We start from the raw sequence: 15379 nt of genomic DNA on the forward strand, positions 1-15379 counted from the left end.
AATGGTAGTATTTCATTTCGTTGATGTCTATTATAAGATACGATTCGAAGTAAACAAAAAATATGTAATTGCTGTTCATTGTTAAGCTTTATGTTTATGGGTGATACGCTGGTTTAACATGTAAATGCTAGACAAAGATGAAATAATTAAAACCACCTTATCAGGAGATCTGTATGAGTACATGCCTGTATGTACATCATTCTATATTCCTGAATACTGTTAAAATTTAAATCTCTACACAAAGCATGAAGAAAAGCATTCAACTGGTAAAAAAATTCCTCTATACAGGCGAAAAATGGAGTTGCCCACTTTGACGAGACAAACCCTAGCTAACTTATACATTTACAGAATCAAACAGGCTACTCCGAGAAAGACAACCTCAATTTACATAGGAGATGATAGATCTCAGGCATCAGTTGCAAACTTGCAATTTGCTCAATACCTAGTTCAATGGCTCAATGCCCCTGCAGAGAAAAGATCAAATTAAAAGTTTTCATTTTTAAGAAAAAACTATAAAAAGTACAAGAATGGAAGACAAATCCTCATGAATCATAACGGCAAAAAAAGACAACATATTAGTCCAACTACATTGAAAATCCACTGCCTGAGTAACTTATAAATATACCCAGCTGCCTTAGCCAACAAAGAAGCTAAACAGGTTATCCTCTCCCACAGCTAAAAACTGCTTAAAACGACCTGTGAAAATTCAAAGTCTGTTCTAAACACTTTAGGAGAATATTAAAACCAAATCATAGCCGTATATATCTTGATTAACTAGCAGTGCTACTATTCTTCAATAGATAGGGTAAACTTTGCATGTTAACACATCTGAAAGCAGGTCTGCTAAAAAGATTCAATATGGGTATATACTGTGCAGTAATAGCAACAGTAGAAAAAACAATATATTAATGCAAGAAATGAATATTTAATTTAGATTGTACTTGTAATAGTTATTGGTATCAAATCTGAAAAAATATTGGATTAATAGCGCATCTATATTCTAAAGGAACAAGTAATAGTGCATTGATATCTACTTAACCATGATCCAATTACGAGGAAATATCTGGCCAGAAAATCAACCACTTCTACTGATAAAATTTCTTGCCGAAACAGGTAGAGGTCCACCTGGGAGGAGGGTTAAGTGGGGATGAAAATTTTGAAACCCTCCGCACAACAGGAACATGACAGAGAAACCAGCAGCTCACCTCCTGATCCTCTTTTTGTTAATATCATACTAGTAATATAAGAGTAGCATATCAAGTTCTAAGGACTAGAATACTGTGTCATTATTGTTATTGTATACTTCTGTACACTAATAATGAACTGCTAACTGACACTATTAGCACCCAATAGACAAACATCAACAGTAACATAGATAATAACACAGTTTGGGGAGTTCGTTTTATAAAAGTTGCATGACCTCCTGATCCTTTAAAAAAGAGACCCTTTCCAACAGTTAGATGACTTAGATCCACATGCAACTCATTCCCTAGTTGTTTCCACTTTTCTTAAACCAATTAGCATTATTGTAAGAGCCAGACATTTCAGCTTATGTGCTTAGTCATTTCCTTCATGATTTTCAGTAAATAAAAATTCATCCTAATTTATCGAGAAAAAAAAAAAAAAAAAAAAAAATCAAAGAGCGAGCTTATCTATACCTGACATTCAAGAAGCTGTTCAATTATGTGTTTGTCCAAGTCTCCAACTACAACTTGTCCTCAGGTCTAGAAAGTTTCTTGGACCGAAACTTTGATGACTTGATTACATCAATTAAAGTAGCATCCTCGTCTACTTCATCCTGCTCATCTTCCTCATTAGGAGCTTCCTGGTCTGACGAACTAATTCCATCCTCTTCCCCACTTGAACTCTGCTCATCAAATAATTTTTTCCCCTGGAGATTACGCTGCTTGGGTGGTCGGCCTTGACGTCTTAAAGATGCTGCTTCTTTCTCATCAGCACCTGAAATCACATTCCACGTCGTCAATAATATGGATTAGCAAGCTTTCTCAATTATTATCATAGCAGTTCTATTTTACTAATTCAGCTGCAAGCTAACCTTGGTAGCTTTACTTTTTTCTTTTTCTTTTTTTATTTTTTTATTTTTTTTTTTAAAGGAAAACCTCACTATCATCTTAAATAGCTTATATAATGGAAAGCAGCATCATTCAACCTATCCAGGGGAACAGAAAAAAGATTTCAATTAATGGCCCGTAAATATTTCATACTACAGTATTTTCATACTATTATGATATGTTTATTTAGTCATTGAACTTTTACTTAAATAGATAATTCCATCATGCAACATTTTGTCAATTTGACAAACTTAATTAGTTACATACTGTAACTAACAAGACAACAAAAGAAAGCAGACACATTACACACCATGTTACTTTGGGTTAGGTATTGTGTAAGATTACAATTTGACTATATGGACAGGTTATCTAGTCAATTGAAACTTTTCCAGGGTACTTGCCTCAAATGAAACTTCCAGGATAAAAAACAAACATGGCAAAATGAATCAGCAAATACAAGAAAAACAAACTATCCAGGTTACATTTATTCTGAAAACAGTATGAAACAACTAATTCAATTTAAATCCTGAAAATGGAAACAAGCTCTCCAATGGTAAGGGGTAAGATTGAGCATATTTATCTCCTCAGTGCACCCCATACTAGGTTACAGGTATTAATCGTACACTCAATTAATTTGGATTTATGGAAGCCGAGATCTCGCAAAAAGAGAAGGCTATCAGTTAGCAGCAAATCTAACAATACAATTGCACATCCTAGTTACACGACCACAAGGATGTAACAGATTCCCAATAGAAAACAAGCAACACACAAACTGAGCAAGATAAACAAAGGAAGTCAGAGCACATACAACTATACAAGACCCCAAAAAAATGATAAATCCAAAAATAAAGGGGAAGAAGAAGCTAAATCACTGACACCTGGAAACTTCAACAGACACGACAAAAGAATAGAGAAAGGCCGAGATTAAAGCAGTTTTAAGTCGAGTAAATGGAAGAATACTGGTAGACACAGGGTTTGCACCCAAGAAACTCAGTACTGAAGATCTAGGATCAATGCATCATCTTGGAGCTCTTGTGAACCACAAAAGTAGGCTTATTTGGTAATTTCTTGTTTTTTCCATCTAAGCAGGCTTCTTATCACGGAAAAAGCTCTTGTGAAGTTGAGTGTGTCCCATGATCATTTAAAAAAAACTGTAAACTTCTTAGTGCTTATCTAGTTGAATTTGGAAGTAATACTAGCAATGAAGTTGTTTTCACATAAAGTTATACAACTCCTAAGATGTGAAACGTTGTTTGGTTGATCAAGGAAGTAAAATTTCACAAGGAAAGTTCCACTTGCCTAGGGAAGATAGGTAAGCAACTTGATTATGTTATCTATGTTACTCCTATGACAACCAAAGCCACTCCACAATGCCATATTATGTTAACCACAAGCACTTCTAAAGTTCTAACCTTTGTGAGCCTGTGAGGAAGCTTTGTGAGGGACTAAAGGCACTGCCTAGCTTTCTTCATTAATGTGGGTGATTTGACACCAAAAAAAAAAAAAAAAAAAAAAAAAAAAACAGAACCTTTCGTTCACTATCACTCTGTTTGGATAGCTGTTTAGGAAGGAAAGGGAGGGAAAAGAAGGGGAGGGGAGGGAGGAAGAATTTTTATTTCCCTTATTTGGATAGAAGAGAAAGGGAAGGGAAGGGAGGGAAGCAACAGCATAAATGATAAATAGTAGTAAAAGCAACAGCAGTAACCTCAACACCCTTCTCCTCCATTTCAAAGCCAATTCAGGATCACCCTTCCCACAAACACTCCTAATCAAAATCCCATAAGAAACCTCATTAGGAACAAACTCATGTCTCTTAGGCATTTCGTCGAACAGTTGGGGTACATTATCATACAACTTAGAACGATTACAAGCAGCAAGCAAAGCATTATTATAATACTACTATTCGCATTTATATTTATTGAAAAATTACGAGTTTGATTACAGAGCAAGTCCTAGCTTGAGTAATTCTTAGCAAAACGCTTAACAATTCTCATGAACACGCATCCTAGCTTGAGTAGAAGAACAAAATTGCAATCCACAAAATCAAGCTAAAATTTGACAAGTATGAGTAGGTTAGTAGTGAAATCGCACTCCACAAAATCGCATTAAAATATTCAATCAACAAAATCAAACTAAAATTTGACAAGTATGAGTAGATTAGTAGTGAAATCGCACTCCACAAACCCTAGAAATTGGGGGGAAAAAATTGCATTTTGGAACCCTAGAAATTTGGGGAAATCGTGAGGAGAGAGAAAAAAATTACATCAAAAACTGATGTTCAGATTTTTGTTAGAAAGTAAAGGGTATATTTGTCTATTTACAATACATCAATTTTTACAGAATTTTCCTTCCAAATCTTTTCAAAATTGGAATGATTTTACTCCTAAGTAATTAATGAATTATTTTCCACCCATTTCCATTCCTTCCATTTCCTTTCCCTTCCTAATTTGCTATCCAAACAAAGGAAATTGTATCCCTCCCTTTCTCTTCTCTTCCTTTCCCCCCAAATCCTTCTATCCAAACACACCCTATGTGTCTATGTGCAAGAGTTGTGTCTTTATGCCTTCTCCACACAAGCTGGCAAGACTTATCCAAGAATTTCAATTTCAGTAGTCCTTATAATTTTCAAAGCATGAGTTCTTTGACCTTGAGATCTCTTCTTTTGGCCTTGAAGCATCAGTATTAACCACATCATACACAACTGTTTCCACTTCAGCTCTGGGAAGTTTGAGTAGCAGTGCAACTATGTTGAACTCTGAAGAAGGGGAATATAATATATCTATTTCAAGACCTAACTCACCGAACTCTGCTAAACCAAACTGAGTTCATGTTAAATAAAGCTTTGTTATAGTTAGCTACGGTCATCTCATTTTATAAACTTATTAATTTATTAATAACGTAACATAGTATCATCTTAATTTTAAAGGACGCAAGGCGCACAAAGGCGCAAAAATTCCTTGGAGCCTAGGCGCAAGGCGAAGGAGCGCGCCTTTTGTAGGTGAGGCACACTTTATTCATTTAGTTAAGAAATAATAATTTCTATTAAATAAGTGTAAAAATGAAATTATGAGAAAAGTTAAAAGGGCCATGTGATCAATAACAAGGGTTCTTCAAAAGTTCAAATCGAATTATAGGATATGGGATTTCTCTCTCCACGAGAATTGAAGAAAACCTGCCCATAACAAAGTCTCATGGTATACTTTAGGAAAAATAAACTTACACCATAGCTATTGATGCTTTAAAACATAAAGCGCAAAATAAGGCGCAAGAAGCAGCCTAGAAAAAAACAAAAAGGCATGCGCCCTTTTTTAGGTCTTTGAGCCTCAAAGAGCTAAGGCGCCAACTCTTGAGCCTCACTGTGCCTTGCGCCTAGGCGCACCTAAGGCACGCTTTTTAAAACTAGAGTATCATACAAAAATATAATTTCTATTCCAACTTGCACCCGAAAATGGTGATTTTATAATAAACCAATCTCGAAACTGAGCCAAGCGTTGATGTCTAAGACAAGGCCGAGCTCAAAATCTCAACTAATCAAGCCTCAATGAGCTTCAAGCCTAAATTTAAATTTTAGCAAACTCAAGGTCAGTTCATCTTGTACTCTGAGAGCAATCCTAGTTTTTGCATTGAAATCAGGTGCATTGCCTCAAGAATCTCAATTAAATTAAAACATTAAGTCCCTAACTAATGTTTACTAAAAGCTTAAGAGAGGAATATATCAAATAGTTATCAGCCCTCCTTATAAATATAAATAAGCAACATCACAGCCCGTTACTCAAGCGAGATATTAGCCAGAACGCATAGTCTATTTTAAATAGAAAGAAATTTTACAATAAAAATAAAAAATAAAAAAATAAAAAAAAAAAGAAAAGAAATCAGCCAGAAATAATCTTTCAAGGTGTAGTCTATTTTAAATAGAAATAAATTTTAACGCAATAAATATAAAGCATAGCTCTACCTGCAAAACTTTCCATCTTTGCACATTTTTCCTGCAGGGTCTCAACAAATTGATGATAGGGTCGCCAACCACTAGGATCCTCATCTGTTTTTATATTCTCAGTTCGTCCTTGGATGTTTCTTAAGCTACATAGATCAAATAAGTGGCATATTCTATGTCATTAGAAAGGGAATTCATAGATAAGACCAAAATATAGAGCTAAAACTTACATGTCAGGGAGATCTGTGGGTGGAAGTTTCTCAACAAAGGGGATAACAGCACCAACTAAGAAAGACAGCCGCTGAGGTGGATCTGCAAAAGCATAATCTACACCATCTTTCACAAATTTCAGAATTTCCAGTCTATGCTTACTTCTGGCAGCACCCACGATTGTTCCTGACAGCTGAAGAGCGAGTTCTTTGCAATCAAGAAACGACTTGTTTGCAGAAGATTTATCATCACTTTTAGAAAGTTGAAGCATATGACGATGATGTGCCTGTCAATTCAATACAAAATTGAGAAAAATTGAAAGTTTAAAATTCATGTGCTCATAAAAAAGGTAATCTTTCCATTTCACGTTATTTGAAGACTTTAAACGATTCTCATTCCATAATATTATCTGCCATTTAAAACATCAATGCACATTTATTTGTCCATTTGAAATACTAAGACCCTATTACTTTACAACTAAATAGACCAATGCGATAAATTATATCTCAATCTTTTTTCAATTGGATAATATTGGATTTTTGCATGACATAATTCATTTTATCATTATTATACATTACATAGGAAAACATTGTCATGCGGGATCTTAATAGGTTCTTGACAAGATGTATTTTCAAAGCATTGACGCAATATAAATTTACTTATAGATACTCATGATTATTAATAGTCAAAGTTGTGCATATGCAAATGTGTCATGTCAATATGGTGCAAATTAAAAAGAAGCAAGTATCTTCGATAAACTTCAGCATAACCTAATGGACAGTTAATAAGGAATGGAGGTTGAATAAAATCATCTTTAAAACATACAAAATATAACAGGATATAACATATTATCCAATCGCATTGTCAAAGCTGCAGATTTCAGCCAAACTTTGCATATAAACTACATGAAAATTAAGCAAATGTGTTTCACATCTCGGCCCATCATATCCTCTTCTACAAAAATTTACTCTTTTTTTACATTCAAATTATAAAACCATGACTCTTTTCTGGAACAAAGTGAACGTTACAAATATTATAACGTTACAAATAATTCTAAACTCACTCCGCCAGTCAAAATCCATAAGAACAACAAAGCAACACAATGATAAATGGATAATAATATCAATCAAAAACCAATTAACAAAGGCTTACCCTTTTTAGTGCTTCGAGATATATACCAAAGATATTCTCATCTTTTTTCCTTAGAACAGCTATTAGCTGCTTAACCACCTCAGCTATGTTGCTCCCATGCATTACAAAATGAGAAATAATCTCGGGAGCAAGGTACTCCTGGATCAAGATTACAAAGATATACTAACATGAACAGCCTTTTTCCAATGAAAAATACCATGTGAACTGATAAATAATAGGTATGGACACAATATCAAGCAGCATACTAAGCAGCTGGGTAAGTTTTAACAGTCAATAGCAATGCCTTAAAGAAAATGAAACGTCACTTTATCAAATCTTCTAAGTCTTTACCATGGAAACCACATCGCTAGTAACCAACTTCCCAGCAGCAATAACAACGGCATCTCGAGTTGTCTCTTCCACATACTCTCTGTTAACATCTTCATCTTCAGTCTCATCTGCAAGAAACACTAGGTTAGGAAATTTGATTCTCAAAAGTCAAAGTTTGGAACCAAGATCATACTACCATATAACCCCTATCCTCCGGTGAGGCCCCTACATAGGGTTGAGTAAATACGGGTTCAAATATGTACTCTCAGATGGCAAAATGGCTCTTAGATTTCCTTAAAATGGCTTAGAGACATGTTTAATGATGAATGTTGGATGCTTACAGAGGATATTTCTATTAAACTTGATCTGAAAGACGATAAACTAGCCTACTACTTCATAACAAATAGGAAGAGGAAGAATTGTGAGTCATTTAAATTTTATATTATTTTACCTTATTTCATTTCAGAATTGACCCCAATGCTACCTGTTTCATGCCACTTTATGGTACAACAAACAAGTATGGAAATGAAATCTGCTACCTACTTCTCTGTAGCTAGTCTAAAAGTGTTAAACACTAATAAAGTTCATAAAGGCAGCAAGTCATTAGGTAGAAAACAGTATAGTCCCAATTGAAAATTGACAAATGCTTAAACAACGTAGTAAACTGATAACTCTTTGATATAATGCATACAGCCCGAATTCTTTATCACTTTTGGATTTCTGATGTTCGATGTTTAATTGTGACATTTATGCAAAGAACCAAATATTTCAGATATTCTTTCAAATATAGGAGATTTGAAATCCAAAATTCAACATCTGATATGGTATCCGATACATCAGATTTCCAAAAGAATTTGGATTACATATGGAACGGATGTTCAGATGGTTTTGCTCTTTCCTAATACTATGTCGCATTGACTATCCAACTTCCGCCTTGATGTTTAATTTTGCTTTTGGGTCAAACAGTAAAATTAGAGGTAACGATTCAATGAGTTATCATGATATTATGTCCCACAAGGAGAACTTTGAGGGTGGTTTTTCCTCCCCTCCCCCCCCCCCCCCTCCAAAGTTCTTGGACAGTTGTGATTGGCTAGGCTATCTCTGCAGATAGGAGGTCCAGCCCAAGGCCCATAATTATACCTACACAAATTTGTACTGGATATGTAAAATTACTCAGTTTATGTTTCCAATATCGTCATTAAATCGAATCAATCATTTGTCAAACTGCTGAATATTGGTGACTAGTTAAGGACTCAGAAAAGAACTTACTTGATACATCAAGCTGCTGTTCACAAAGTTTCCAAAATTTCTCAATAGTAGACTGCTGTGGCTGGAATCCCAGACTTTCCAGGGCTGTAGAAGCGAATCTAGATTTTCTGAATAAGCACCAAAGCTCAGCAAGTATTGTACAAACCTAGTGCACAATAAGGGATTATGGGATCATGTGAAACAATAGTTCGGCATCAATAAACCACATGACAAAAATATTTGGATAGCTAATTAATTAGTAGAAGCAAACACTATGAAGGAAAAAAAAAAAAAGGAAGAATTTTACTCTGCAAGCAAGCTGATTTCCTAGCTTCATCTCGGCTCCAACTTGAGAAGGCAGAAGAATATACTCTACTTGCTTTAATAAAGTAGCACGTTTAGAGAGTAAAGAATTAACAGACGCCTCATTAACAGATTCAGAGCTCACAACAGAGTAGAGACACCAATTTACGTGAAGAAACATATTAAGCAGCAGAAAACAGTTCACCTGTGAACAATGATGAAACAGATTCAATTAAAACCACAAAGTGGCAAAGGAATTTGAAATATAATTGCTCATTTGTGCTTTATTACACACCTCCTCATCTACATTTCTGAAATTATCAAGCATGGAGGCAAACTCTTCATACAAGTCATCAATAGTAACAGATCTCGACAATTGAAGCTCATAAAGCCTTTTTAAGTTCACAAGAAGAGGATATTCATCATCACCATCCTGTTGGGGAGACAAATGGGGAGGAGGAAAGGGAAAAACATCAGACTGAAGTCTTTATATTTCAAAGGAGGAAAATCAATATTTAGACTGAGAATACCTCCACTTCTTTCATAGCAGTCTTGAGTTTTTCCACAAGTTCATCTTCAAGTTCCTTTAGTTTATTGTTTGCATATTCTTGCAGCTCTCCCTTACTCTCCACTGAACAAAAGTTCATAGCCTTAATGCAAGACCTAAGTGTGTCTTTATCTCCATGTTTAAAAAATGCCTCCTTCATCAGCTGAAGTACAGTCTTGAAATTCTAGATGACAAGAGAAGTACAATGTCTTTTCAAGAACTAAAATTTCCTTCAAGTAGCATAGCTGAACAAAAGAGAGCATATCACTAACCTGTTCCTGTCTCTTCAGAGAATAAAGCTCAAGATCCATATACAGAACAATTTCAATCAACGATGGGGCTTTTGCCTTGTCCACTACGTATTTCCGCAGAAGCTGGGGGTAGTTTTTCATCATCACTACAGTTACTTCCCGCTTATTGGTTACAAAAACTTCCTGAAACATACAGAAATATGTACTGATGAAAGAAGAATAGAGTAGAGAAAGCTAGTTTCTTTAATAAAAGATTATTGGAAGCTTCTACACAGAATGGAAACCTTTTGAGCCTTGGTATAGTATTGTTTCCGATTATCAGTTGCAGGCACAATCCTCTCCCCAACAGCCTTCTTGACAGATGCACAAAGGAGCCGGATCAAATTTGTTGCATCGATTTCAGTAAGCTCAATTGACGGATTTTCATCCAGTAGTGCAGAAATTATGCACTTCCAATCCTATGAAAGACATATCAGATAAATTGTTAACCTTATCCATTAGAACATAGAAATGTCATTTAAATGGTAAAAAGGTACAATTTTGTAAATCACACTGATCATCATTCAGTCTATATTTCTTACTTTCATGGCCGGCATGTACTCCCAGACATCATCAATGACATAAGTTATTAGAATAGGATCACTAGAGAATTCTCTCAGTATTTGTAACATTCTACTAAGAGTAACCAGAGAAGACTCGCTATCTGCATCAATATACCATGAAAAGAATAAACAAGAATGTCTCAACATAAAGTGAAACCCAAGCTGAATAAAATGAATTAAGAGAAAACCTTTTGGATGAGAATGCGAGCTGTTAAATTTTTGCGCAATCAAGTGATCATAGACCAGCTCCCCTATAGCACGCCTAATTTCTGGGGGCTCAACAACAAGCAGATCATACAAAGGACCCAAGTGATCGTCCAGTAAAAGCTGATGCCTGGAAGGACATACAAGATGCGTCATAAACACAAGCAATTACAAGCTAAATTAAAGTACGATTTTCTAATTCAAGAAATGAATACCTCAGTAATTGTTTAACAAGTCCTATGGCACACACGGCGACAGAGACATCAATGTCATCAGCCAATTCAATCATCCTATTGGAGAATCTTTGGGTGAAGAGATCCAGAGATGGAACATTATCATCCACTTCATACAGGCTTTGCAATGCAATAACAGAAGCTTTCCTCACACCAGCACTCTGCATACATGAAAGCCAAAGCAATGGAAGAAGATAAAAGGAAGTCGAGTAAGACCTTCAGATAGAATACAACACAAAATTTCAACTTAATTAGTCTCTTGGCCACCCTTATAAACAATTCTCCCTCTGTTCCTTTCTATTTTTGAATGATCGTTTCGGGCATTACTCGTTTGGGATTTCTTCCAAATAGAACCCAAGGAAGGATCCCTTTTTTACGTTTCTTTTTATAAACAATATAATAACTTTATCTCTACTTTTCCAGTAAAAAAATGTGCCCGTATCAATTTTATGTTCATCCAATATTTCTGTTACATCTCCTAAGTCTCCAATTTTATTAATCATAAAACTAGATCAGTCATTTTAAGTTATTATTAAAAACAATTTCCACTTTAATTATTCCTTATCACCATGCAGATAAAGAATAAAAGGAACAAAGAGAGTTATAAATAAAAATAGATTGAAAGCACCTTGTCATTCAACGTCCATCCAAGATACTTCAGATATCTATCCTGCAGGAACAGTGACGGGTAAGACAAGATCCAGACACCCAAAGACTGTATGCAGGACACTCGGATATTGGGATCAATGTCACGATATCGATGCATAAATAGCCTACAAAAAGAAGTCACCATGTCAATATAACCATATCTGAGCTTGAAAGCAATCTTTTAAGGAAAGAAACATACACCAAAAACCAGTTTCGATAATCACAGCATCTATTCTTCTTGAACCTGGAGACCATCTGACACTGCAATCAGCAGATAATTTGCCTATAACTCTAACTCACTACTCCTTTTTGTTTTAAAATAAACCAAAATCCAGAAACAAACACTTGGATATCCTTATAAAAATTTAAGATTCAAAAAATGCCAATACTATTTTTACCATTGGCAGTATCGACCTAAATTCAAGTTCATGGCTATAGAGCAATAACTGACAAAGGAATGCCAAAACAAAAAAAAAAAAAAAAAAAAAAAAAAAAAAAAAAAAAGAGAAAAATCGACAGAATGGGAGCACCTCCCAAAGAGGTAACACAGCACAAAGTATAGGCTGCTGATGGCAATTGAGGTCAACAATTTATTTAAAAAAAAAAATTAAGAGTTACAAGTCAACCCTCCACAATCTTGATAGATTTGGACAGAAGAACCATTCAGATGTGCACACTTAGACTCCAAGTTCTGCTATGCAAGTCTTCAGCAACATCCGAGTGTATTAAAGTTTGCAATTACATCAGGAAAGCACCACATGTATTAGAACAAAGTTGTTTTAACGAGTTTATACGCCTAAAAATGATATAAAATTAATATCTAGAGTTCATTTTGAACAGCATAGAGTGATTTTTATCTTATAAAATAGGATTAATAATAGGAATCAGCATATCCATTCCCAAAAAAAATAAAAAATAAAACCAAATTTTAGCATTATCCTAACAACCAAATTTTAAATTCTTCAAAATTATTTGATGTCCATGTAATTCTGGTGGTTGTGCTTATGCACCAGCACTGAGAAAAAGAGCTAGAAATTTTCAAAAACCCTACCCTTTAAATATCTTGTCCATCATCTCTTCTATTGCAGTTATCTTTTCATGTGTAGTCATCAATCTCTTATTGAGAGATTCTGCTCGAGGGCCTTCTGCCCTTTTCTTGTTTTCAGCATTTAGCTGCCTCTGAGTGGTTTCGCGCTGTGATCCAAGCATTTTTGCAATGGTGATGAATGATGTGACAAGCTGAAGGCCAACCAAAGAAGCCACTTGGCGATAAATTCGAGGCGGGGTACTAAAAACAAAAGATAAGCAAGTTAGCGAAATAAAGTAGCTACAATCTGTCAAACAACACAAATCCATCTTAATATAACTGACCATGATAGAGCAATCACATAATCTGTGCACTTTTCAAACAAAACGCCATCGAATAATGGTCCATTCTGACATTCAATGATCAATTGGTCCCAAAAGTAAACAAGGTTGTCTTTTAAGTTGTTGAAGTCCTTTCTTTTTGAACTTTGGTAATCCTCAACTTCACCCTAAAAAAAATAAAAAAAATATATATATATACTTAGAGATCATTGGACTATTTAAAGGTAAAAATAAAGATTAATTCTTAAAACTTGATTCTGAGAAATAAAGAGCTTCGTTCTTAAACTAAATTCTGAAAAATAAAGAGCTTGATTCTTAAACTCAATTCTGGAAAACAATGAGCTTGATTCTTAAACTTATTTCTGAAAAACAAAGAGCTTAATTCTTAAATTTCTAGAAAAATAATCTTGGTAAAAGCTAAATAGACTATAACAGTTTAAAAAATGAGGATACCTTTCTCGCAAGATTGACCAAATCAAGCACTACATTGTCAACATCAGTCTCCTCAAACAGGTCACCTTCTATGCAATACTTTGCACCACATGACTGCAAAATTAAAGCGCATTAAGCTTATCTTAACAACAACAAAGATAGGGTATCAGCAACTTTCTTCCGCATCAAAATTAGATGTACAACTAATGTAGCTTGTGAATGTTCTCTGATAAGCCAATGTGGGTACAACTAACTGTTATCTTCCAAATGACTGTGGATTTATTTAATTACCTCAAACAACATATTCAAAAGGTCTCCAGTTGCTGGTTTAGGGTCCTTTTCATAACGCTCAACCCAAATCTTGACCACTGGAGGTATATTTTTCCTGCTCCCTTTGATGGCCTCTGCACATAACAATTATACCATAAATCATACACGGGAAAAATTATTGTTGAAACGTATTTTCTGCAGCTAAAAAATAATAACTGGCTAGCTCTATCAGTTGACTACTCACTACTAACTGCAACAGAACGCTCACATAGACTGACAAAAGCACAATTTTCTCCCACCGCATTGAAGCCAAGACCTTTTTAACAAGAGCAATTGAATTAATACGCACCATATTCTTATGATAGCTATACATCGACCACAAGTCAATATGCAAATAGGCCAGTTCTCCTTGATTACACGAGGACAGCGTACGCCTTGATACTTAACACTTTTCGTTTCTATCACTTAAAATTGACGTGTCTCCTTTACTCTTGAGCGGCAACAGAGACATAAATAAATTCCTCATCATATCAAAACCCATGTCAAATTCTTTAACCTCAACCTCAGCTAATCAAGTCCTCATAGGTCAAATATTTCATTTGGCATGGGCGAAATAACGTTCGAAACAAAGCATCAAAAAATGCATTGCAGCATAGTATCTATCAAATAATGGTCCACTCTAACTAAACCTAAGCAACATAAATACAATCGAATTGCAATACTAAACTGAGAATTGCATTAATAGTCCAAAATAGCAAAGTAAACTAAATCAATACAATTCTAACACAATTATCCCAATAATCAGTATGACACCACAATAATCAAAATTCAAAACCCTAAATCAAATCAAACATACCAATCAAGCTAATCTCCTCAAAATTAACACTGGTAGAAGCCTCAACAGCGCGATTCCGCTTAGCTTTAGGGCGAACCTCCTCAAAATCGTCGAAAGAATCATCAACATCAGGATCAGTCGGACTTCGCTCAACAACAGGTTCTCGATTCAATTTCCCAGCCCTAGTTCGTTTCTGCAAACATCCAATCCACCATTACAGAAATCATTCAACAAAGAAGAGAGAGAAAGTGAGAGAGAGAGAGAAGAAATGTTGAACTGACCGAGCGACGAACTGATGCTTCGGAAGTGGCGGCGGCTGCTGCGGCGGCGGCAGCGTCGTCCATAACTGAAGTGGTGGTTGTTTCGCCGGAATAACTGTTGAAGGAAGACGAAGGAGGAGAGAGAAAGAGAGAGTGGTATAGTAGCGCTTAATTTAGAGGTGTGAAACTTGCTTTACAATTTTTGTGAAATCGGAAAGTTGTTAGTGTTGAAGTTTTTTTTTACACTGAATTAGCTCCCGCCATTTCCCATTTTTCAACGAGTAACGCCTTGCTAGTCTTTAGCCCGTGCAATAGTGTAATCTCGTATTTATGTTCACTACGGCACTACCTCAAATGATCCGTTCAATATCGCTATGGCCTATGGGAGATGATACACATCCAACTGATACAAGTCACATGCAACACGGCAACACTAACTAAAAATTGATAACGCAAGACGAGTATTAGCTAAAAAGAAATGAGAGGGGCAACTGATTAGGA

The 15379-nt window shown here is 35.3% G+C and overlaps 1 protein-coding gene across 1 annotated transcript; it reads right to left on the minus strand.

Annotated features, from left to right (window-relative positions):
* Positions 1 to 125: 125 nt before the first annotated feature.
* LOC145639136 (sister-chromatid cohesion protein 3-like) lies at positions 126 to 15179 on the minus strand. Its single transcript, XM_081690302.1, has 22 exons — positions 14900 to 15179; positions 14640 to 14811; positions 13805 to 13917; positions 13535 to 13627; positions 13085 to 13248; positions 12765 to 13001; positions 11694 to 11838; positions 11048 to 11226; positions 10817 to 10962; positions 10608 to 10729; positions 10311 to 10484; positions 10048 to 10209; positions 9759 to 9959; positions 9524 to 9661; positions 9233 to 9433; positions 8947 to 9091; positions 7699 to 7805; positions 7369 to 7506; positions 6237 to 6502; positions 6028 to 6152; positions 1659 to 1959; positions 126 to 464 (listed from the first exon to the last, which is right to left on the minus strand). Exons 1-21 carry the CDS (start codon positions 14960 to 14962, stop codon positions 1706 to 1708), a joined length of 3345 nt encoding a protein of 1114 aa, XP_081546428.1. The 5' UTR covers positions 14963 to 15179; the 3' UTR covers positions 126 to 464; positions 1659 to 1705.
* Between the last annotated feature and the right edge of the window lie 200 nt (positions 15180 to 15379).

This window comes from Chenopodium album, chromosome 7, assembly GCF_948465745.1.
Source record: "Chenopodium album chromosome 7, dcCheAlbu1.1, whole genome shotgun sequence".
Classification (NCBI taxonomy): domain Eukaryota; kingdom Viridiplantae; phylum Streptophyta; class Magnoliopsida; order Caryophyllales; family Amaranthaceae; genus Chenopodium; species Chenopodium album.

What these genes read in the sequence shown, in the direction of transcription:
- LOC145639136 (XM_081690302.1), bottom strand. Translation starts at nt 14,962, where the DNA reads ATGGACGACGCTGCCGCCGCCGCAGCAGCCGCCGCCACTTCCGAAGCA. An exon ending in ACTATACCAAGGCTCAAAAG is followed by an intron (nt 10,210 to 10,310) that starts GTTTCCATTCTG and finishes TGTATGTTTCAG; the next exon opens with GAAGTTTTTGTAACCAATAA. An exon ending in GAAATCAGCTTGCTTGCAGA is followed by an intron (nt 9,092 to 9,232) that starts GTAAAATTCTTC and finishes ATTGTGCACTAG; the next exon opens with GTTTGTACAATACTTGCTGA.